The following is a 26,258-nucleotide window of genomic DNA, read 5'->3' as shown; positions in this document are numbered from 1 at the left end:
TTTGCTTTCTTAGCCGCCCTTTACCATAATGTCCCAGGGTGGGTTACAACATAAAATATACAATTCTAAAACAAATAAAACAGTTAAAACCATAAAACAAGAAAATGTAAAAACCGGTCCACATATAAAACATTTATAAATAATTCCATATGTAATAACAGTTGAAAATAGTTCCAATACAGATGCAGACTGGGATAAAGATCTCCACTTGAAAGGCTTGTTGGGAGAGGAAAGACTTCAGTAAGTGCCAAAAAGTCAACAGAGATTGCTGTTTAATATGTAATGGGAGGTAATTCAAAAGGGTAGGTGCTACCAAAGTAAAGGCCTGCTTCCTATATTGTACCATAAGATGATATCTGCAGTGATCAATTGGATATATAAGGGGTGAGTCTATCTTTTAAGGATCCTGATCCCAAGCAGGTAATACTTGTCTTACTCCTGCATTGTAAACTCCAACTCTTGCACTGTAATCTGAAACTGTTTAACATTTCACTTTAGCTATCTCTTTAAAAATCAGTAGCAGATTTAGTAGCACCTCTAACGATAGTGATTTTCTCTCCCCCACACCCTGGCTAGGTTTGTCAAATTATAAAGACAAGAGTGGTCGTTTTAACCTGTACATGCACTCAAATACAAACCAAGCCTTACATATACCAACAAGTTTTTGATACTCTTTCATCAAGAGAGCCATTAACTGAATTCACAAAATTACTCAGTTTTACCTTCAGTTTCCATAATTTACCAGCAAAAGCCAGCCTTTTCCAAATAAAAAGCCTTTCCCAGATAGCCGGTGAAGTGTCCAGATTTGTGGGAGGGTGGGGATCATTGCTTCTCTATCCTATATACTTTGTCTTATAATTTTATTTTAAGAGCCTTTTTCAGTAGTGAACTCCCTCCCTTGAGAGGTGTGTTTGGCTCACTCCCCATTTTCTTTTAGACAAGCATTAAAGACTTCTCTTTCAATCTCCCCTTAGATAAAGAGGGTGGGTTGGGTTTTTAATTAATTAAGCCTTTAAATTGCTTTTTAAATTGCAATATATTTGATTGCACATTGGTTTGTTGGCCTGAGATAATTTGTGCTGTTCTTTTAACATTTTAGAAACTGTTGTCATATTTTACAAGTTTCTAATTTGGTTGTCAGCCATCTTAGAAAAATTTGGTTTTGAAAGGTGTCAGTAGACATTTTAAATAAATAAACAAATCATCAATTTTTGCAAATGGAGCAGAGAATTTAAAATACAGTGAAATGTTGTGAGTTGTGTCCTTTATAAAGAGAGTGCCAAGTCTCCAGGGTGAAAGCACTGATCTTATTGAGACTTACTCTGTGCTAATTCTTTCCACAGTGGCTAAGAAACCCGGGCCCCCAGCACGAGAAACGAACTCTGTTTGGGGACATGGTGTGCTTCTTGTTTATAACGCCATTGGCTACCATCTCTGGCTGGCTATGTCTGCGGGGAGCAGTGGATCACCTGCACTTTAGTAGTAGGCTAGAAGCTGTTGGCCTCATTGCACTCACTGTCGCACTCTTCACAATTTACCTCTTTTGGACACTAGTAAGTACTCTTGTGCTGTTTTAACTTTTGTTTAGAGTAGAGTATAATGGTTTTTAGTACTGTAATGGATCATCATGTGGCTCTGTCCTAACAAAAGAGGATCCAACTTCTCAGGATCAAATGTATGCATGCAAAATTTGAATTTGGTTACAGTGTTTGGAGCCATCTAAAGAAGAACTTTTTGACGGACTCTAACTGGAAAAGGGGAAGATAGATGGACTTAACTCACTCTTGGAAAAAATAGGCAGGGCCGCAAGATATACCTTTTCAGAGTGAAAGCTAAAGCACTGGGATCCTAAGCATTCTTTCTTTTCCCACAGCTGGAGGGTGTTGGAAGACTGGCTTAAGAAAAGCGTGCTCTCTCATTTTAATGTGAATTCTGTGAGATAGCTGAATTTGCTTCAAGACAAAAAGCTTGAGACTTTTCTCATAGTTCCTAAAATAAGTCTGCTGTTGACAATGGGCAGGAGCAACCTAAAATTCTCTGAACAAGCTACAGTAAGAAAGATCTGAACAGTTCTCATTCCTTTGATTTTCCAAGGGTCAATGTAGTTCAGAAATAACAAGTCTGAAACTGTTAGTTTAGCACTGAAGGAGGGAAGACTAGGTTAGACAAAGATAACGTTGTTACAGTGCTGAACAGTTTTTTACTGTGTAAATTTGTGTTCTAGCACTTACTGAAATACAGTCTGTTTTCCTTGTCTAGACATCTGTGACTTTGTGTCACTGACTGAACTTGCTTCTCTAATTTGTGGGAAAGGTTGGCAGCTCGATCCCAAGATCATTTAACATAGAATACATGAATTTGTCAAGTTGGCCTTATTGATTTCCATGGGACTGCCAGTCTGATGCACAAGTGTGGAGAAATTGCACTGAATACTCTTGCCTGAAAGAGGCTTTATTGTGATACATAGGCTGGAAGGAAGGAGCACTTACAGCAAAGATGAGGAAACTTCTGGCCCTCCAGGTGTTGTTGGACTACAACTCCCATCGTCCCTGACCATTGGCTGTGCCAGCTGCAACTGATGAGAGTATTTCAACCAACATCTAGAGAGCCACAGGCTCCCCCTCTCCTACAGCAAAGAGCTGCAGCACCCCCACTGCATTTTCACATAGAACTACAAGTGTTGTTAGGTTGCACTTGCATTACTTGCACTCTTGTATGAATGTTAATATTTTATTTATTTAATTATTTATTAGATTTATATCCTGCCCTTCCTCCCAGTAGGATAGAACGTTTAAGCTCTATATCGGGTTTTGGTAATGCTAGCACCTGTTTGAATTACCCATATAGGAAATGCAAAAATTGACTGAAACATCAAACATGAAATTGCCTGTTCTTGCCTGAAAAGACAGTGCAAACTGGTGCCTGATCTGCCTCATCCAAGCACCCCTGCCTGTTGTAATAAGGGAAGCAAGAGAGTCCAGTCTACACTAAGGAAGGACACATTGCAGCCAGGCAAAAGCACTTGAGGAGTATGGAGCAGGGCTGGAGAGGGGGGCGGCCTGGAAGGTCCTGAGAATGGAATAGAGAGGCCTAGAGGGTTACACTGAGCCCCTAAGCCCCGAGGTTTTCAGTCCCTGCACTAAATATTTATTTATTTATTTATTATATTTATGTACCGCCCCATAGCCGAAGCTCTCTGGGTGGTTTACAGCAAAATATATATTTGAATTTTGTGAACAAAAAGTTTTGTGGCATCTTAAAGTAGCCTCGCCTTTATGAATATGGCCAGTAACCATAGGTGACCAGGAGTTCCATTCAGGGGAAGTGGACTGGTGGAGGAGACATGGATCACCTCATTCCTCCTCCAGCAGCCCACTTGGTTTCTGTGCTACCCACCAAGGAAGTAGTGTCTGTTCCTCCATGACCAGTGTAGAAATGCAGGGGGCTGGTAAACAGAGATAAGTAATATGTCTCTCCTCTGTTAGCCCACTTGGTGGAAATATTCCACACACACACGGCCTAACAATCTAGTAGCCAATATTGCTATGCCTGCCTTCCTCCATTGCCAACATGAAAATGTAGGTGATTAGTCTCATAGCAGGCTAGCAGCTTTTTTTGCAGGCTAGTGACTTTTATGGCATTAATTGTACCGTAAGCTTTCATAGATGCATCAAGTGTTAACCTCAGTTGGCAGAGAGAGAAGTCACACACACACACAGAGAGAATTGTAAAAGGTCATGCAATGAGCGATAGTCTGATATTCTGTGACCATGTCTTCTGCATTTCATGATAGTTTGGACCCACTGTTCACATTTTTCCTCTGCTAAATGAGGATGACACTCCATACATCTGCTTAAGTGGGCTCTGGTCTACCAAAGCTTATGTGGCAATAAATATATTTTGTCTTTAAGGTTCTGCTTGCACACTGGGTACTTACTGTGAAATAGCCACACACTGCTTTACTCACTTTTTATAGGACATCTGCACAACATCATTAACAACAACACTTTTTTTGAAGTTCAGAAAATCACAACTTTTAAAACTTATGAACTTTTAAAACTTATCATCATCATAGTTTATGCATATGGTGCCATTCCATAATGAGCCATGTTCAAGGCGTCTAAATATCAAAATATTTTACATAATTCACTAACAGTTGCAAGACTTAACAAAATGTTAAGAGTCATTTAAACAATAAAGTAATGAAAACATCTCATGTTAGCAAATAAAAAAATAAACAATCCACTGATAATTCATTATACAGCCCAACAATAAAAATATAAGAACATAATCCAGAATAACAGCAAAAAACCTCCCCTCCAAAACTAAAATCTTGATCCCAGCAACAACCCCAGCCTAAACAATACCCCACCCCAATGGTCTTTAAGCATCCTGAGCAGCAGAAACTGCCTTTGTAGGGGAAGGCTCGAGGCCCTACCATCCCAGGGCAGGTGGAAATGGGCCAGACAAGCAGGGATCAGGTCTTCCAGGACTCTCTTAATGGATCAGCTGTGCATTTTCCCCAGGTATAGATTATCAATATACAATTGCTATGGGCTGTATTCAGCACAAGGATTTCCACTTGTACAACAGGAGTTCCTCCAGTGAGCACCCAACACCATCCCCAAATCTGCTCCAGAGGATTGGGGAACCCCTAGAACAGATTTCAGGATGTGCAGGGTGAGGAGAACGTTCTGTTGAGCAAGCAGAAATCCTTGCATTGACAGAACAATTGCCTTACGAGCTGTCTTGGATTCCACCTTATTTTGGTGGGGTTATGGCCTATATAGACTGCTTAGCCATTTTTTTTAATTGTGCTTGAGCCATTCCTTATTTATAGTCCATTTCTCCTCTCTAGGAATCAACTCTATCACTTTAACCTTCCCTTTCCAAATAGCATTGCCTTTTAATCCTTTTTCTCTTCTTTCCCCGAAAAATATAAATTGTGGCGGCAGGGGTGGTGGTTATTGAAACTCTTTTCGTTCCCACAATAGTCCCAATGCAAATTGTCCCCCTCCCAACATTTGTGGCTAGGGAAAGTGGGGCTGCTAACTTTGCTAGAGCGCGTTAGAAGTCTGGAAGCAGAATTGCTATTCCACTTCTAGCTTAGAACAGCAATAATTTGGTGCTGTTGTATCATCCCTATATGGAGGAATCCTCTTAGTCTGTTGCAATAAAAACAATCAGCTTGGCTGCCCCTCTGGAATCTGGCACATCAAGGAGCAGAGGTCCACTCCCGTTTTCCCCTCTACAGCTTTGGAGTAATATGAAAGATGGATCTGCCATCCTAAACACACTTACTTAGGAGTAAGCCCATTGAGCTTGGTCAGGCTTACTTCTGGGTAGAAATATGGAGGCTTGTAATTTAAGGCCCTTGCCACTGGTAATTCTAACATTATTTTCTTTGGTCTCCATCTGTCTCCCCAGTTTCATAACTTCTGTAATTTATGCTTAAATTTTTCTGTCATTCTTTATATAAACTAGTCTTTGAGAAACTCCAACCTCCTGATGAAAGTGTATGTAGCCTCCACCAGTCAGTAAACAAAGTGTTTGGAAACATGCTTTGTTTTGGTAATATTTTATCCTTCTAATAAGTATCATGTTCTCAAAGTAGCTCTTTCACTGTCCCCAATTACAAAACCATTGGAACGGACAAAAAAATTACAAGGTACATATTTGGTTTTACTTTAACCTTCCCTTTCCCTGCTCTGTTTTGCAAGCCCTTTATTGTCTGATTTCAAAAACGCATCCACTGTATCTTTGGCATTTACTCTAAGACCAAGTTAATAAAATCAGTGTTCCAAAGTAGCAAAAAGAGATCAGCGTCTGTCAGCTGTGCAATATCTGCATAAGTTAAAGCATTTAATTTTAGACTGACTGACATTTGTCAGCATTGCCTAGCATTCATCATGCTCAAGATAAATCAGTGGGTGGGTGAGATCCTGTTGGGTAGGGAATGTGGATTAGCTTGATGCCTGTACCTGTTTGTGACACTGTGGAAATCTTTATAGCCTTCCATTTGATCTGGTCTACTGTCCTTTAGAGAAAATCCTACATCAAACCATGACAGCAGCTTGTGGCGTAGCTGCCTTATCTGTACAACCAGCAAAGGGTTTCAGGGAAGGAAGCTGACATATTAGTTATTGTCACCCCAAATATTTGTGAGACAGTGCCAGCTTTCCTGGAAACAACTATTTTCACTTTCTTCTAGGCTTTGGGAAGAGTAGGGCCTACTGCAAAGAAAGGAGGTTATACATGATGTATCATTTGTCCTAAGTTCAGAGGTGAGAGTGGATTTTTATGTAGCAAAAACAGCACCATCTATGCATGAGTGGAAAGCAGCAGCAGGCTTGGACAAACCCGAAAGTTTGCAGAAATACAAAAAAAAAATATTTTGGGGAATAGCCTAAGTGGGAAAGGGGAGCCCTAAAAACAGCTTGATGGGGACTAAGTGTGCTCAGTAGCCATGTGATCCTCGTTTTTGGGGGGGCATGAAAATGGGGGTGGGAGGGAGAGTGGAATAGACAAGGAACGGGAGTTCTCTACATTGCACCATTTTATTGCAGATCTCACTTGTAGTGTCCTAAATAGCAGATTCTTCAGAGATGAGATATTTTGTAATTACCATTTCTATAATAATGTCATATCAAGTTCTGTTAAGGGTCCGCAGGGACTCTGAATGGTGTGGATTAAAAATCCATCTAAAAGGTTTTCATTGAAACACAATAATCACTTTAAATAAGCAGTACAATCAGACAGGGCTGGCCTGACATTTTTCTGCCTAATATGAAGGACAAGATGACACCGCACCCCCGCCTATCAATTCCACATACAGAAGCCTACCAGGATGGCATTTGAATCTTTCTTCACCACCGTTGATGTGACAGCATTCCCAACCACTCTGGAGGGCAGTAGGCTAGCTTAAGGGGCATAGGGCTGGTTTTTATTTATGTATTTATTTATTTATTTATTTGCATGGCACAGACAGCCCTGTCCCCTCAACACCTTGCTGCCACTCCACATTCTACACTCCACAATATCTGCAGCCACCTCACTCTGTCTAATAAAGGGCCAGCCCTGCAACCCACTCATGGGACAATATCCCCTCCAAATCCACACAGGTAATTAAATGTACTGCCTGTGGAAACTAGAGAAGGCTTCTGAGCAAGGAGGTTTTCAGGTAGTGCTTCCATATGGATGTGATGAATGTAGTAGTGTCCCATGAGTACACCACAGGTCTGGCTGCATGGCTGGATTGGCTCAACAGTTACATCCATTCCTGTATTCTAAATAGTCTCAGAACTGACAGCTTCTTGAGATTAGATCAAGTAATCCACCATGAATCACAGTGGCCTGCAATGAGCTTCCATCATATACGGCAAAGAGGGTTAGCCTTGACAAATTACAAACTGTTGTGCAGTATTGACTAGAGCCCATCCTGTATCTAAACATTAGCTGCTCAACTACACAATAGGCTAGGTAACAGGCCCCTGACAGCAATTTCTCCTTCTTGATTATCCTCATTGATAACAATTTCAATAGCATTTATCTGCATTGAACTGTAAGAGAGGCCACTAATTGCTCATGTAAATTGAGAGATAAAAGCTTTGCAGAGAAATGGGGTTCTGAAAAGACACCATCTGCCACATGAAGAATACATACTGCTTGATGATTTTCAGCTTTCACAATTATTTTCTAACCTCAGTTTAAGTTTGTCCAATTAATCAACTCTTCTAGTGTTGTCCCAGTTCAGCAAGGGATCCCTGCATGCGGTTGATGCAAATGTAAACCCTTATCACAACTCGCCTCAACAACATTTAAATCAATCTGCTTATGCAGGTAGGATGGGAATATGTATCCCCACCCCAGTAATGTCAAGTATGGCTGGAACACTATTGGGTCCTATATATTGGAGGTGGGGAAAGCTATTAAGATTGAGTTCTAACGTGGAATTTCTCTCATTTCTGTAGTATACTATATTATTTTAATAAGCATTTACATGGTCAGCCTTTCATAACCATATTATCTTCTTTCCAGAAAATAGCTATTTAAAGAAAAGGACTGTGATACAGTTCCTCTGTGCAGCTTAACAGCAGGCAGAGCATATTAACACTTTTCTCTCTGATTGTTTATATCTTCCAGTAAAGTTCCTCTGCTACACTTCATGGATTGTAAATGTCAGCTTAGACTGACACTCTTACTATATGGTACTATAGCCAAGTGTCTCTCAGAGTCACAAATGCTTCCAAGTTTTTATTGGATCTCCAAAATTACGGCTAGAGATTTGGAGTGATGTAGGAGAAGGTTTTTTTCTTAAATACAGTATTTAATTACTATGAATTTCTCTTTGCACAATGAATATGCTTTATCGCCTCTTAATTACTGCCCAGGTGAATATGCATTTTAAACTGCAAATGCTAACAGCTATTTATCAGTGCAACTCCTAAGAATGATTTACATCATAAAATGACGTGAAATTTTAAAAGTGTTTTTTATTCAGGAACAAAAATATATGAGCTGTATGTATTTTTTTGCTCTGTTTAACATTTATATATTTTGGTGATAAGCCTAATATGAACACTAGATAGTTCAGTGTAATCATTATGCATTATCAATTGCATGGTAACCTATAGCTTATCTTTGCTGTTGTGTGGGAGATCTGATTCTATTCCTATTCTATTAAGTCCAACAGGAGGGGACTATATTAATGAGGCAATGTGCTCTCCAGCTCAGGAGAGAAAGAGGTTTCAAATTTTTGTTTTGTATCAGCAGGGGCTCAATTTAATAGGGAACATACATAACTGTTGGAACACAAAGCTGGCAATATAGTAAGAGAACGCAATGTGTATACAGAGGAGTCATACACTTGTGGTCTTAAATGTATGTAGTGGGAACAAGTTCCATTGAAAACTATGTGACACATAGCCAAAGCATGTCGGCTATTGTATGTGGTAAGTTGCTGGAGTAACCTGCAAACTCACACATGGTCACCACTGAAGGGGCATAGGTCAGCAGTGGAGCATCCGCTTTGCAAGCAGAAAGACCCAGGTTCAATTTCTGGCATCTCCAGATAGGGCTGGGAATTTCTCATAGCTGAAACCCTGGAAAATCATTACTAGTGTGTAGACTTTCCTTAGCTAGATGGACCAGTCATCTGACTCAGTATAAGCCAGCTTCCTATGCTCCACTACATATACATTGTGTTATGTGTGGTGGCCTACGTGATCCATCCATGAAAAAGGGGAACACAGTTCCTCCGAGTAAGAACTAAGCATACAGGCCTTGGTTCACATTACATAACGGGAAAGGGCATGAGTCCAAGGCTTACTCCCACCTGACTCTCTGTGTCTAATCTATAGGCTGGGCTACACGTGAAGCAGCCTTCGCAGTCAAGTAAGTGTCTTTAGGTGTTCTATAAAGGCATTCCAGGACAATGATTTCCCTTATATAGTATTATAGTGGCATTTGTCATTTGACAAAGCAGGCAGTTCTAGCCTGCTTGCCAGCTGAAATCCTACCAGGTCAACAGAATTGTCCCAAAGTGAGTAAAATAAACCTCATGGGATGCTATATAAATGGTGTCAAGTGCCATCTCAGTTTCTATCCATCCCTGTACCTATTTTTGATATTTCACACTGCTGTATTAGGTCCTGTTATGTATCACAGGCTTAGAACCTTAGTAGAGTTGGAAGGGGCTTACAAAGCCATCAAAATGAAAACATTGCTCAGGGCAGGAAACCAAGTTAAGTATTGCCCCATGCTGTGACACTAGAGCATTGTTCTTAGATCCACACAGACTGTGACCCCCACATTACACAGTGATAGTTACAGCCTAACCTGTAATTTTGCTCAAAAACTCATAATATTGGACTGTAAGAGTCTCTGGATACCTTTGCTTCAAATGTATATGGAGCTCATTTTTAGTCTGCTAAAAACAATTCCAGTAGGAAAGGCATGGGTGCATCTCCTATAATCCACACTGTAGTGTAATAGGATTGGATGAAAAATCTTCTCTCTCAAACACACACACACCCCTACGTCTAGAGTGCCAAAATAATAACAAAAAGTAGCTAAACTTTGAAATCCAATTAAAGCAAAGCTTTAAGTGACAATTAAGTTTGATACTGACCTTAGGCTACTAGTTTCTAAAATGTTCTGGTTGTTCCACTTCTAATATTGCAGTCTATTAGCTGCATTACAGTGATTTTGGCTACCACAAGGAACAAGAGGAACATTCCATGTGCCCGATGGATCACCAGAGGATTGCTAAACTTAATAACCCCTCAACGCATAGGTACTTGGTTAAACTCAGTTGTATCTGTTTACTTTTGGCTTTAAGATACCCACAGATAAGTTGAAAACAACTGAAATTACTCTAGAACAGAGTAGAGTTTTGTGATGCACATACCTAGAGGAATTGTTACTAGAGGAAGCTAACAATTGTTAATGGTCCAGACTGCAGTGTGGTTATTTATATATTGTTCTTCATAATATATATCTTTGGATGGTTAATTGCCATTAAAATGTTGTTTTTTTTGTTACATTGTCCCTTACACCAAGTGATGCATAAATCAAAAATTGCCATCTGGGTAAGCAATATAGTGCTTTAGCTCTATGAACTTAAGAGTTTAGTGGAACTATTTTCAGAACAGAGACCCATGTATTTGCAGAGAAGCTATTTTTCATCATCCCTAAATAAGAGCCTGTCTCCACAGAGACTGCTGTTTATCCATTTGAATGAATCTAATAATTGTTTCCATGATCAACATACAAACTTCATTTCTGTTCTGGACAGGAAGGCTCCTGGATCCAGGATTCTGCTTAAAAAAAAAGAAGTGTTGAAGGGCCGATCCTGTCTCCACTCCTTGAGCATGGCTAGAGCAAGGTTCCACGGAATTATGTCTCCATAAAATGGATAATAATTTACAATAATGTTTCATCCAAATTAGTTCAGCAGACTCAAAAGGGAATTTAGAGATGGTTAGGCATCAAATTTTGGATTTGTGAACCGTTTCTCTTAACAGTTTAGCAAGTTGCAACTGCTGCCAGAAGAGCTCATTGGCAAAACTGAAGGCTGAGCTGCCCAGGCAGTTGCTGAAATTTCAGTAGCTGACATCACTTGGAAATTGCCTTAAGGCAAGAACCCATTGTAAACAAGCTGTCAGGCTTAAGTAGGATTTCCTGTGAAAATGTCTTGAACAAACAAAACAGTCACTTGGAGCTGGGCTCAACAAAGCAACTGTTCCTAGAAGAGCCTTGCTTGAGCCTGTATGTCGAATCTAAGACAAAATCCTGCTTTTTCTAGAGGCACCGCTATTTTCTAGCCAGAATTTTTAAATTAATTGTACCAAGATGGTGGTTCACCTTCCTACAGTAGGATACATTAAACAGTTATTATGAACATGGAAGGCCCATTACCATTTTGAAGGGGGCACTCAAGATACTTTAACCCTTATACAGATGAAGTGGGGGATCTTTTTCAGCCAAGTGCTACGTCACCTCTTGGCCAGACCTCTGGGGGTTTCATGCCAACGATAAGCCAAGACAAGAGTGGGCATAGCTACCCCCTCCACACACACACCATATTCAAGCATTCACTTCTCTTGCATGTCTTTCCCCTCAGGTGAGATGTACTGGCAAGCTCTACCCACTCTGGTGTGTCAGTCTCCATTCTAACAGCTGAATGTCATGCTTATGAAGTGGGATGCCTCCTCTACTTGTGGAGGTTCCCACCGTGATTTAGAACCCTGAACAATCTCAAGGGATATAACTTTGCTTTTAGCATCCAATGATTAGCAGTTTTGCTGCTACTAGCAAATCAAAAATGTTTTTAATCTGATGGGCTTATTTTAGTGGCATATTTCTGGTTCTAATTATCAACCAAGGTTTTCTGTATATTTTGTAATTTTAAAAATATTTTTCTTAATATGGATTTATTGTTCTATTGATTTTGTTGTGGGCATCTTTGGTACCTCCATTTTGAACATGGTGGGGTACCAAGTCCCTTAATTAAAAAATAATTTAAAGGACAAGGGATTGGAACAAGGATATCGATTGTGCTCTATTCCCTGCTGGGTTACGTGACTATGCTGGAATAGGAATTGACCTACAGCAGTGATAGGGAACCTGTGAACCCCCCTCCCCCCCCGATGTTGCAGGATTAGAACTCTCATCAACTTTGACCACTGGCCATGCTGCTGTTGCTAGGTTCCAACATCTGGAGAGCCAGAGGTTCCCCATCCCTGACATAGATCTTAGGCCTCACTACCTCCCTGCTGTGAGCATATACACTGCAGGAGCTTCAGAGTTGCTTCTCTATGACTGTATCCCACCATGCTTCTGTAACGTTTAGCACCTGGACATGTCTTTTCCATCTGATTGTTGCTGGGCAATAATCACAAGGAAGGACCTGCCCAGAGGTGCTGAGCCTTAAGTGGTACAGCAGTGGTGTAGGACAAAGCTATACAAGAGCAGTTCCCACAACAGTACTGTAACATATAAAGGACACCTTACTTTTGTTCTTGATGTGTTTTTCTTCTCTCCTTAAATATGTTCTTTCCCCTTCTTGTTCCTGCAGGTATCATTTAGGTACCACTGTAGATTATACAATGAATGGCGTCGGACCAATCAAAGGGTTATCCTTCTCATCCCAAAGTCTGTCAGCATCCCTTCAAACCAGCAGTCCTTGCTGGGACTGCATTCAGTCAAAAGGAACTCAAAAGAGACAATTGTTTAATTGTGATAATCCTGCACTAGGGCCACGAACAACACATGCAGTCTAATTCCATCCAAACCTGATGGCGATTCTTATGAAAGACAGACTTTTTGCAGAAGAGAGGACGTGACTGTTGCAATTGAAATCATGGATGCTGCAATCATATGATATTTGCTAAGCTGCCAAACATGTTTAAAATTTAGCAGATACTGTATGAAACTCTCCAATCCCATATTGATAGCTGCACCACTAGGGATGCAACTCTTTTTTATTGTTGTTTAAAAATTATTAAACTATGATGGCAAACAATGCAAAACACAATTGTTGCAGTATTTCTTTTGAGAGATTCAATAGGTTTCCTGCTGCATTTCACCTTTCCCCCATCTATATTAATCAAAAAGAATAGGACGATGTTGTGATACAAGTGAGCTGTGATAACAGAAATAACGTTCAAAAAAGAGAGCAAAATTAGTTGGATGTACAACATATTGGTTTCTAAGGACTTAAGGAAAAATTCTTTGCGGAAGCCCCAGTGTTGCTAAATGTGTAAAAAAAGAATCAATTTACTGATCACACTTCCATTTCCTTGAGATGTAACACACCCATGGGAACAAGGGCTGCCCAATTATTTTATGGCAGAGGAAATGCAGCTTGTGCAAGCCCTTTCCCCACTAAAAAAGAGAGGAGGGAAGGCCCTGCTCAGGTGTATGCCTTTATGTCAGGGATGAGGGACCTGCAGCCCTTCTGAATTTGCTGCACCCCAGCTCCCATCATTCCTGACCCTTGGCCATGCTGGCTGCATCTGATGGGTGTTGAGAGTCCAACAACTGGAGGGCCACAGGGTCCCCACCCCTGCTATATGTGCACAAAATCTGCTAATCATAGTTGTGATGAGCATACCCTCCTGCCAAATGTTACAATGGTCTCTAATCCATTCAGTTATGTTTAAAGTTAAAATGTCTTGATACATCAGTTTCTTCATAATTATAATCTCAATCACCTCCTTCCAGGCTCCATAGCAGAACTGCTAGGGCAAAGCTTAAAACAAATGGGTACAGCCTGTAGGCCAAAGTATAGTTTCATATCTCGTATATAAAAAAATCCCGCAAAAAGCAGTTAACACTAAAAGATAAGTGTGTTTGAGGAAGCACATTTTAATGGTGAAAATACTGGCGTAACCTGGTTCACTCCAGATTTACATCAGAACAAAGTTTTACCCTAATTCTGTTGATTTATTTTATGAGGGGCTTTTGCATAGCTAAAAGATTGCCTCATTAGACATGTTCTAGGAAGCCTGGACCTACCTTGCATGACAGTGAATAAAAAGCTACAGCTCTCTGCTGGATTTTCAGTTTGACAGGAAAATTTAGATGGGAATATATAAGACCCGACCTCTTTGTACCAGTGAGACTAAGGCCTATTTGTAAACAAATGTTTACATCAGCTTCACAATTGTGGCCAGTTCAAACTTGGAATTTGAATGCTTTTTAAAAAATTCCTCTGTGGCATGCCTTGCCTGTAAACGTCCCTTCCTAAATTCATTTTGAAAAATAAAATAAAAAGTAAGTTATCAAATGATCTTGGTATCATTCTTAAGTAATTTTGAATATGATCAAAAAATGAATATAGGTGCGCTTGAGAGATGCTGTACAATTCCTCCGATGTGACAGGTCAGTAAAATCTACCTGGGAATCTAGATGGAAAGGACAAGTTCAATATTTCTTCTTTCAGCAATACACCAGTACCAAAACTGCCTGTAACTCAAAGCCCTAATTAAAATGCCTCCCCACTGTCTGATGCATACCTTTTTGGTATGTTAGTGACTCAAGGATGGTATGTGTGAGCCATGCATGCTCTGGCAACTTATCAGAGAAAGGAATACAGCTCTGTACCGTCTTCACCGCATCCCAGAGTGATTTAAGACCCAAGCCAAGGATTTAGGTTGCTTGCTCAGGCTTTTGGCATTGGAAGGCTTACTCATGCATTCCCTGTATTTTTGCTGGTGCCTACTTTCTTGCCCCTTCCCAGAACACTGGTATGAGGTGCTTTTAAAGGAGGCTTTTAACAACTGAAACAGACATGTGTGATGTTCCTGTGTCTCTGGGATTACCACTTCCTGATTCCCAAACACCTGGATTAGGAAATCCCCAGCAAGTCTGCCTCAGCCTGGGTCAGATGGCCTTTGAACCACAAGCTGCACCCCCCACACCTTTTCCCCAAAAGGTGACCACTGGTGTAAGTGATAATCCCAGAGACACAAGAACATTACGCATGTATTTTGGTCTGCCAGGCGCTTGACAATCCACCATTTTGATAGTCCCAAACAAGCAACAATCACAATTTTTTAAGCCCTGGTAGGCCACCACATACAGATGAAGGGCTGTGTTCAGGATAGCTATCTGTCTTACTTTTCAGAGGACAGTCCTCTAATTGAAGAGGTTTCTGGTCCAAGTCTGGCCAAAAAGGCAAAGAACTGTAAGAAGGGAGAGCTGGGGCCTTAAAGATGCCATTCAACAGCACCTGGACAACAGACTGAGCAGGCACACAGGTCTCACGGTCACAGTCTTCCCCACTATGGCAAGATGCATAGTATTTATGTTTAAGTTACAGTAATTTCCAAATTTGAATCTATATTAAATGTAAATGTACTGCCTTCAAGTTGATTCTGATTTATGGGGACCCTGTGAATAGGATTTTCATGAGGCTGATAGGCTGTGACAGGCCCAAAGTCACCCAGTGAGCTTCATGACTATGTGGGGATTCGAACCCTGGTCTCCCACATCGTAGTCCAACACCTTAACCACGACACCATAAATTAGCATATAAACATTTGATGCAGATCTCTTTATCTTTTTGGCAATGCATCTCCTCTGATGATACATAAGTGGCCTGCTGTGTTTGGTTTTGTGAACTAAGTAGTACAAGAAACAACATGGGAAAGGATCGGAGCGCACCCAATTCCATCTTGTCAGAATACAGCCTACATAGGGTAGACTCAAAAAGCCTGCCCACCTTCCTAGGGCAGAAACAGGAACTGGGAAACTGAGCCTGTCAATCTACTTGTACCTGATAGAGAGGGCTCTATCTGTAGCTAGGGGTCATAGAACTTGAGAAACAACCATCTTCTATTGCTTAGTTCTGCTTAATTAATGCCACTGAGAATCACATAATGAAATATTTTAGTGGGAAAGAAAACTAAATCCTTTTAAAGGCATTTTTTCAGAAGGTTTTGTTGTTTTCTCAGGTCCTCCACTCAGGCACAAAATCTAATGGGTGGGGTAGAGAGAGGAAGAAGCATAAGGAAAGGACTTCCATCACTCCTTAGCCGCTCCCTGCAGCTTCTTAGGGAGAGTTTTTAATTTTCAGTTTTTAGTTTCAAAATTAGAATGCCTGATTTGATAAGATACCAAAAGCTACATACTTTGCAGTTGAAATGTAGGATTAAATTCAATAATGAAACCAAAGAGAAAAACAGAATAAAGCTAATCTAAGAAATAGGTTGTACATTATGATTAGCTCAGCATAGTGAATACATTTGTATACAATAAGAAGCATCTCCAAAGCACTGTTTCTGTCACCAAATTACAAAGCTTTTTCTAGGATTCCTTAACATCTGACCAAGAGAACATATTTTGCATTGCTAGCAAGCCAACACACAAAGCACAGTTTTGATGCAAAACTGGAAGGGGCAGGGAGAGTTTGCTATACTGCTGTAGCATTTCCATCACTGTGCAAGGAGAAATTTAGTTTAATGGAAGTTCTAATACATACATTTGATGACTTAGGCTGCAATTCTATACACTAGAGCCCCGCTTTTTGGCATTCCGCTAATACGGCAGCAAAAATTAGAGTAAGGCCCCACTCATACAGTGCTTGTTCTGCTTTTACAGCATTTTTCAGGCATTAGGCACCATTTTATTGATGGAGTTCCGCTTTTAGGCAGGGGTCTGGAACATAACCCGCCATATGAGTGGAGCCCTACTGTACACATTTACTGGTGGGAGTAAACATCATTGAACAGAGTGGGGCTTATTTTGAAGTAAAGATGGATAGAATTGTACTGTTAAGTGTTTTCACTGAAAACACAGTGAGTTAATGAAGTTTCAACATTGTCCTACTCAGGTAATAGCCACTTTTACGGTCCAGGTCAGCTCAGGAGACGACCACCATTATGTTAGGAGATGAATTCTGGGAGAAAGCAAAACAAAGTTGCCACCTTAGGATTTGGGTTTGTTTATGAAGTATCATGTTATAAAGGATTAGTAATATAGTTACAAAAGTAATCCAATATAAATTTAGGGGAGACATGGTTCTACCATACCTTTTCCACAAGTTACTAGCTTCATTACAGTATGAACCAGGTAAAACAATCCTAGAAACCTCATATATTTTAAAGTAGCTGCTAGAAACACATTATATGAGTCAGGTGATCACATGTCCAATATTGGGTTTTTCAAATAGTAGTTCAAATTGTGAAGATAAAAGCAACAAAGAATGAAATGGGTGGTGGGGGCATAAAGGTGCAAGGTAGTTGCAGCTGGGTCCGTTAATGTGTTTGGGACACAAGGCAGACAGAACAGTGTCTTAGCTAAGACATCCTACTGGTAAGGGCTATGCAGAACCCTGCTTTGGATATGTTTTGTAGTCACTACCTGACCATCTGACTGCTGCCTTTGCCTGGCTATGTCCCTGCACAAACACTGTGGAGATGCAGTAACTTACCATTGCAACACATTCTTATGGTAATATAAATCAGGAATCGTAAGGTTATAAAATACAGGCATATTGTAAGCTGAAACAGCAGGGACAATGAAATGTAGAGAATGTGCTATGGTGTAATGAAGGCTACAGATTACACCTTAAATTGCACTGGGAGAACAAGTGCATGCAAGCTGTAAATTCCATTGCCACTCTTAAATTATGACAGCACGACTGCAGCCACAACTCTAATTGAAAATTTAGCATGAAAAAATGGGGATATGTTTGAGGACTGGCCAAACCCAAAGAAATTCTGAATATAGTAAGGAAGTGCTGGTAGTTAATTGGGAGGGGAAGAGAGAATGCAAAAGGAAAACACATATGTTGTATTATTTCCCCTAGCTTCATTTGAAAGAAAACAATTGCTTTTGACCTATAGTCCAGGCAAATCTAAAGCTCTCTGAATCAAAAGCAGAGAAAGATGTAATTTTAAAAAGCAATAAGGCTTCCCTTAGAGAATCAATTCTCTGTGCAAACACTTCATTTCTGCCCTGCAGAACAAAAGCTATAAAGTTAGATATTGCAAACTTAACACAATGAGCCATTACTAGTCTCGGGCAAAACATTTTCTACAATTCACAACTGCACAGGAAAAGACAATCTTAGAGCCTTCTCTATGCGTTAGTCACCCACATGTATCTGAAATTACTACTAAAACAAAAATAAATCTTCAGTTTCAGTAAATGTTTAGACTCGGTGGATGGTGGGGAACAGCATTTCACAGCAGCAAATTCATTAATTTCAAACAGAAATTGCATGGGAGTTACATATACAGAAAGACATTGCAAGGAAGGGGATCAGCAGTATTTAATATAGGCAGAAATTGCCTCAGCATGTTTGTGGAATCATTAGTACAGTATTAACACTCATTTGAGGTTGGCACTTTTAAGAATTTATTTTCTATTAGACAGTTTCTTGGGAGAAAGCTGTGCTTTCAAAAAAGTTTACTTTCTATCCTGTAGCTTTTATTGACGTGTTAAAGCACCTTTGTACTAGTTTCCAAAAAGTTTGCTTTAAAAAAAAAATCTATTTGAGGTTAAAATGATAGAATTTTAAGATTCATTCCTTGCAGCTTTAAAGAAAAATTAAAACGACAATGAAGGAATTAGTTGCCATCTGTCTTCTCCAAGCTTTTCCTACTAGCCGCTGAAGTGAATGGAAAAATGTTTCCAACACAAAATACAATTCAAACTACCATATCAAAACAAAAAACATTAACAAAATTCAGCAACAGGAAGAAGCAGCCCAAAACACGCACTTCCTAGATCTGGCTACTATTTCACCACCACCCAAGTAGACAACTGAAATCTTACCAAGTGAGGAATAGCTGCTTCTTCAGGTGATCCCACCCTGTGGAAGGAGCGGAGCTTGGAAAATTGTTTTAAGAAAAGAATTACAATTACTGTTACATGGCCCAGAAAGGAATAAACTACCATTACAATTACAATTGTTCTGAAAATAACTGATTACTTTACCATTACTCAAAAGTAGAGCTTGGAAAAGTTACTTTTTTAAACTACAACTCCCATGAGCCCCAACCAGCATGGCCACTGGATTGGGCTGATGGGAGTTGTAGTTCCAAAAAAAAAAAAAACCAACCTTTTCCAAGCTCTGCTCAAAAGTGATCACCACAATTACAGTTACTTTAAAAAAAACAACTAGAGTGCCTGCAAGGTGCTGGCCTTGGCTGCTGCACACCTGAGTAGCCTAAAACAACATTAAAAATAAACACTCACTCACAGATGTAGTAGAATAAATATTTTTATCCCTAAGATAGCAGTCAGTGGTGGTCTCTCCACTGGTGAAGCAGGGAGGGAGGCAGAGGCCACCGCTCATATCTCAGACACACAAACTCAAGTCAGCAAGCATAATCTCTCTCTTAACCACCTCCCAGACCCTGCCCTGCCCCCAACTAAGGCACACCCACCCAAGCAAGCATTTTCCCCTGGGGTGCAAAAAAGTTAAAATGCTGCAAATGCAGCAAAGTAGCCAGGGAGGGAAGCAGAGGCCACTTCGTGTGCCAAGTGCAAACACAGCATTAACACACACAAACACACACGCTGTCTCTCACCTCCAGTTCATCTCCATTTTGCTGCTTCCTCCTCCTCCTCCTCCATTATTATTATTATTTATTATTTATTAAACTTTTATACCGCCCGACTAGCAATAGCTCTCTGGGCGGTGAACACAAGTACAATAAAATCACAAGTACAATAAAATCACACAGTACAATACAACAGAGCATATAAAAACAACACAAACTAAAATCAATTACAACATATTTAAAATTGAATTAACTTAAATTGAAATTAACTTAAATTGAGATTAAAATGCCTCAGAGAAGAGGAAGGTTTTAACTTGGCGCCGAAAGGATAATAGTGTCAGCGCCAAGCGCACCTCCTCGGGGAGACTATTCCACAGTTCGGGGGCCACCACTGAGAAGGCCCTAGATCTTGTCACCACCCTCCGGGCCTCCTTATGAGTCGGGACCCGGAGGAGGGCCTTCGTAGAAGGCCGTAGTGTACGGGCCGGTTCGTACCGGGAGAGGCGTTCCGACAGGTATCGTGGTCCCACACCATATAGGTCAATACCAGCACTGGCCCGGAAGCATACTGGGAGCCAGTGCAGGCGAGCCAGAACAGGTGTTATATGCTTGAACCGCTTGGTCCTAGTTAGCAATCTGGCCGCCGCATTTTGCACTAGCTGTAGCTTCCGAACTGTCTTCAAAGGTAGTCCTACGTAGAGCGCGTTGCAGTAGTCCAAACACGATGTTACCAGAGCATGTACAACTGATGTGAGGTCCTCCTTACTCAAATAGGGACGTAGCTGGGCTACCAACCGAAGTTGGTAGAACGCATTCCGTGCCACCAAGGCTACATGAGCCTCGAGTGAGAGGGAAGAGTCTAGGAGGACTCCCAAACTACGGACCTGCTCCTTTAGGGGGAGTGTAACCCCATCCAGGACAGGATATGTATCCACCATCCGATCAGAGAAACCCTCCACCAGCAGCATCTCAGTCTTGTCAGGATTGAGCCTCAGTTTGTTAGTTCTCATCCAGTCCATTGTCGCGGCCAGGCAACGGTTCAGCACATCGACAGCCTCACCTGTAGATGATGAAAAGGAGAAGTAGAGCTGCGTGTCATCAGCGTACTGATGACAACGCACTCCAAAACTCCTGATGACCGCACCCAACGGCTTCATGTAGATGTTAAAACGCATGGGAGACAAAACCGACCCCTGCAGAACCCCACATTGGAGAACCCATGGCGTCGAGCAATGTTCCCCAAGCACTACCTTCTGGAGACGGCCCGCTAAGAGCGGAACCACTGCCAAGCAATGGCTCCAACTCCCAACTCCACAAGCCTCTCCAGAAGGATACCATGGTCGATGGTATCAAAAGCCGCTGAGAGATCAAGGAGGATCAACAAAGTTACACTCCCTCTGTCTCTCTCCCGACATAGGTCATCAAACAGGGCGACCAAGGCCGTCTCAGTGCCAAAACCAGGCCTGAAACCTGATTGAAATGGATCTAGATAATCGGTTTCATCCAATAGCGCCTGGAGCTGGCCAGCGACCACTCATTCCAAGATCTTGCCCAGGAATGGGACATTCGCCACTGGTCTGTAGCTGCTGAAATTTTCTGGATCCAAGGAAGGTTTTTTCAGAAGTGGTCTCACCGCCGCCTCTTTCAGACAGCCAGGGACCACTCCCTCTCGTAAAGAGGCATTTATCACTTCCTTGGCCCAGCCAACTGTTCCATCCCTGCTAGTTTTTATTAGCCAAGAGGGGCAAGGATCCAGTACCGAAGTGGTTGCACGTACCTGTCCAAGCACCTTGTCCACGTCCTCGAGCTGAACCAACTGAAACTCATCCAATAAAACATGACAAGACTGTGCTCCGGACACCTCACTAGGATCGGCTGCTATAACATGGGAGTCTAAGTCCACGTATTTGCCCTCCTGATCTTTTCTCCTTCCACTCCATTCTTCACTACTGTCCATTTTTTTAACAATAGGTTTCTCCACTCCACCCCCATCTTGCTCTCCACCTCCTTCCTCGCCTCCTAAACACCCACAGAGCACGAGGGAAGAGTGATGCTGCATGGAAGCCCAGTTTGAGGCACATGATTTTCATCCACAAATCAGAGGAGCAGACTTCCCTTTGCTCTCACCCCCCCCCCCCAGGTAACACCCAAAAGTAATGCTGGAAACACTACAGTTACTCCTCAAAAGTAATAAAATTACTCCTCATTCTATTACAATCAAAATGTAAAGAAATTACCCACTAATTCCTCAAAAAAGTAAAAAATTACAAGTAATTTGCTTTTCTAACTAGTTACTTCCAAGTTCTGGGAAGGAGACCACAATGTAAAAGTGCCACTTATGCACAAATACTTGTGACAAAATGTGAACAGATGCATTTTTGACTGTTCATTCCAATATACATCTTTAGCACCCAGTCACAGCTCCTTGAAAATCTCATTTAACAATCTGTAATCAGGCTACATACCTCCAGGATCAGAGGCGTTAGAGGAACAGTATCAGGTGAAAACAATTGTAGTAACAAAGGGAGAATCATGCAAATTAAACTCATTCACATAGTTTGTTTAATTTGTATGAGTTAAAGAAGTCACACTATTTTTAAAGTACAGGGTACACACCTCTCAAGTTTGGGCAGATATCTCCTAATGCACTTTCTCACTGACATTGCCATGTTGTTTCCACTCAACTATCACACCCCAAATACCCACTTGAATTATTTAACATTGTCCATACATTTGCACGTCAACTGTTGTATTTAGTGAGTTTTATCCCTTGACATTACATAGCTCAAAATATAACAGCAATATAGAACACGTTCTTCCTCCCTCCTGAGAACTCTAAGTGGAACTATAAGTACATGCCAGTGTACTTGATCCCCGTCCCAAACCTTACTGGAGCATTGGGGTACCCTTTTGAACAGCATGGGATGCACTGGGGGACAGTGTAGAAAAGGGGAATCACACGAAAACACCAAAATGGGGCCAAGGCACCCTATATAACTGGAACTCTGCTTACACTGAATTAGGGTAAATATCCCTTTTCATTGCCACACCTCCCCATCCTATGCCATGCAGGATGACTCACATTCTCTCGATGCTTTGTAGAAGCAGGAAAAATATGCACACCTTGACACTTAGCAAACAGTCTTCCACTCTACTTTGCAACTATTCTATTTCAGTCTTTGGTGTACATGTTATAGGCAAGCAGGGGGTTGAATTTCCCACGTCTTGACCAGGACTAACCAAATTATAATAGCTGGTGTTTGCTTTTCTGGCTTGTCACCAACCAGGAAATTTCAAAAAAAATATGAAACAGAGCTTAAAGACAACATAATCTATAACACTTCCTCCTCTACAGGAAGAAAACATGCATGTTACCTTCTGTATCATGGCATTAAGTATGTCATTAAAATATGATCTTAAGTAGTCTTTTTGGCCTCATTTATTACACCAGTTTGATTCGCCCTCCACCCGAGAAATCCTCACTAGTCAGACCTACTATCCTTACTATGTTCATTACTTCCTAATCTCACATTAAAGACAGCTCAGCCCTTCCCAGAGTAGTGCCCCCCAGATGTTTTGGACTACAACTCCCATCAGCTCTAGCCAACCATCTCTACACTTTCCACATGTGGGGTGGAAAACATGAACCTTTTACATAAGATCTAGAGTAATCCGATATGGAAAAAAGGTAAAATACACTGCCTAGTTACTGCCTCTGTCTTTTAACTATGTATCAAGATACACATTGCAAACTTACCTCTACTGTTACTTATCATGGTCTTTTTACCAGTCTGGAAAAAAGGAATATACTCCTTCATTCAAGACTTTTTCAAACATAAGACCGATATACATTCCATAAAGACCATTTATCCAACATTACATCATCTTACAATCTTGTATGACATTGTACTCAAAACACATTTACTGCAATTTGATGTCAATAAGTAACTGTCCCTTTCCTGATGTCTTAACAGTACTGAATGGAGCTAAAGATCTAAAATTTAAGCAACCTTACTTCTTTTATGGATTCAGCTGAACAGCTCCTCAGCGCTCAAGGTCTATCATCTGAAATAATTTTTACATTTGTAAAACAGACAAGGAAATCTCATGTTGTTTTATTTTCCTGTGACTAAGACTATCCTGATAAACCAGAAGAATCACAATGTATACAAATGTGGAATTTATGCCTCCTCCTCAGAGCAATTTAGCCAACCTCTCAGTGAAGACTGATTTTTGGAAGACAGTATCCTCTCTTATTCAGGAATGTTTGTGAAACAGAGCTACTTCTCCATCAAGATTTAAACTGCTCCCATTCCAGAAGCTCAAAGTGTTCTTCTCATCATTCAAAAGAAATTCTGTTTCTGTTACAAGACTAAGAACTTGAAAATGGAGCATTTGTTTCGGTTAACATTTACTTAACGTCTTCTTTAACCACCAATTTTCTTACAAGTTTCACTGCCAAATGATGCCCTATTCATGCATTACTCATGTGCAGGGCGAATGTGTGGAGCATTGCCACACTTCTAGCCCCTTCACCCATCACCATATTTTTCTTTCAAAAACCATTGTGTGAAAAAGAGCCCAATGTGAGCTCCAGCTCATGAGTAGGAACAACCGCACTTGAGCAGGAGAGCTCACGCACTGGGTTCTCTTTTCACACAACCATACACATGGGGTCTCTGAGAAAAAATATGAAGGGGCTAGAATTGTGGCCCTGCTCCTCTGCATACTTAGGCACTACACATAACATTTGAACAGCACTAATGAGTAGACAAGAATTAGCACCCAAGAATTGAATATGTGAAAGAATGACTAGAGTAAGAAAATCAGACACATGCACACAGCGTTAGACACGTCTGTATTTCAAACAGGGTATCAATTTGAGTTAACATAGGGTCAACAGACCAGTTAACCCGTCCTCAGTTTGAACTGGACACTGCCCAGTTCATTTTCTCTTGGCACCAATTCTTCAGCATCTGGCTGCAGAAGCCACCAAATGAACTGACAAGTCACCCAAGCACAGATGAGGTACCTCAAGGAAAACAGTCCAAATCCCCCACTTAAAGGCATTATGCAGACGGATCATCATGAGGTGAAGCATTTTGGGGTATTTTATTTTAAGAACTTCCGTTGTATTTATGTGCTTAGGTAACAATCAACTGTTGCTTGATATAAAGTAGCTAATAATGCATATAAATGCAGCATCTTTCTTTAGGCATGAAGCAGATTAGACACTGTTTAACTTCCAATAGTCAAGCACAGCTCATATATTCACTTTTTGGGTTTAAAATGGTGCTGAAATGAACCTGGCAAGTGCTGGACTCAATTTTATCAATGAAATGCCTGTTCATATCCTCAACAAACATTCTAATAGCAAGACTCCCATCTTGTGGCAGAATGGATCACTGTAGAATGTGGATCACTACAGAAAGCTTTTAACCTTCATAACATGTGCTTTCTTAAAAAAATTAGATTAGGTCTCATCTTTTCCTGATTCCAGTATCCTTTTAGAATAAAAGGATATAGCTGGACATTTCTCTTTAGAACTGGAAGGCAACTAACCTTGATTCTGTGATCCTGACAGAGGAACATCACTCTCCTGGCAGAAGGTATAAAAATTGTACCTACAAACTAGACTTAGCTTTGACTTTCATTAACTCATAGATTAACAAACAAGGCACATTGCAATTTCCCAATTTTAACCAAGCATCAAAAGATATAAAGCTTTCTCCCTAGCCAAACCTCTAGTCAATCCAGCAAATAATTGAGGGTTGACATCTACTTAAGAGGGAAAAGGCAATCAATACAGGTCCTTATTGCTTTACACTTTGATATCAACCAACCAGGTTCTTGATGAGGCTGACAACAAAGGAAAAATATTTGGATGAAAATAAAGAGATGCTGCTGACCCAGCTATAAGCATCTTTAATTCCTACTTTGGTTGACGACTTGGTGAATAGTGACAGTGTACAGGTGGAGTAAAGGACTAGAACTCAACCTATCTCCTTCACCCATCAAATATTCATATTAGCCTTTTGTTAGCATAAAAGGATTTCTTCTAATAGCAAATTTGTATGGGCCTCTGTATGCACACTGCCCTCATGGTGTTAGGAACCCTGGAAAAATGAAGACAAACCAGAGGCACAACTTGTCCAGGAACGATTTAAATTAAGGGGAAGTATATGAATTGCTCTTGCTTCCCTTCAGAAAACAGCCTAAGGGGAGAAAGAACTTGAGGTTCTCTTGTGTTGGAAGAGGAGAAAGGGATCTCTGATACCTTGTATTAAACCAGACATGGGTTTGCAAAACTGAGGGACAGACCCCTAAGCCTGCCCTAGGCTAGGTGCAAGGTCTAATAATCTCCCCAGGCTCCTTCTGCCTTGGAGGAAGTGCAGGGAAATGCCCTCAATGGCATCCAGCCTATACAAGCATTGATAAGCAGGGAGACTACTCCCTATCTTGCAAGCCAGTCTTAAGCTGGATACAAGTTCTGGAGATGCACCTCCCAGTTAATATAGACCCCAAGAAAAATCTAAGCAATATTTTGTTGTGGGTCACTGAAAGCTGATTGATCCTTTAAATGTGTAAGTGACAAGCATATTATAAAATAGGCAAGTACATATCTAAACAGAATTAGTCTAAGCAGAAAAAGTAGCCTAGCTGTTGAAAAGACAGTTCCTTCACCAACAGTCTGATGATTCCAAATGGAAAGTTTTTAAAAAAATAATAATATGCCAGTCG

At 40.8% G+C, this 26,258-nt stretch overlaps 1 protein-coding gene across 5 annotated transcripts in view; it reads left to right on the top strand.

Moving 5' to 3' along the window:
• MARCHF3 (membrane associated ring-CH-type finger 3) overlaps window positions 1–14,234 on the top strand; it is a 180,840-nt gene extending 166,606 nt beyond the window's left edge. For all 5 annotated transcript variants that reach the window (XM_061625244.1, XM_061625225.1, XM_061625235.1 and 2 more), the window contains 2 exons: window positions 1,344–1,553; window positions 12,578–14,234. In XM_061625244.1, the coding sequence (XP_061481228.1) occupies window positions 1,344–1,553; window positions 12,578–12,736 (369 nt within the window). In that variant the 3' untranslated portion in view covers window positions 12,737–14,234. The remainder of the gene's footprint in view (window positions 1–1,343; window positions 1,554–12,577) is intronic.
• The last annotated feature ends 12,024 nt before the right edge of the window (window positions 14,235–26,258 follow it).

The sequence above is a fragment of the Rhineura floridana genome, chromosome 1 (assembly GCF_030035675.1).
Source record: "Rhineura floridana isolate rRhiFlo1 chromosome 1, rRhiFlo1.hap2, whole genome shotgun sequence".
Classification (NCBI taxonomy): Eukaryota; Metazoa; Chordata; class Lepidosauria; order Squamata; family Rhineuridae; genus Rhineura; species Rhineura floridana.
Note: the sequence above shows the minus strand (reverse complement) of the source record. Positions and strands in the feature narration are given on the sequence as shown.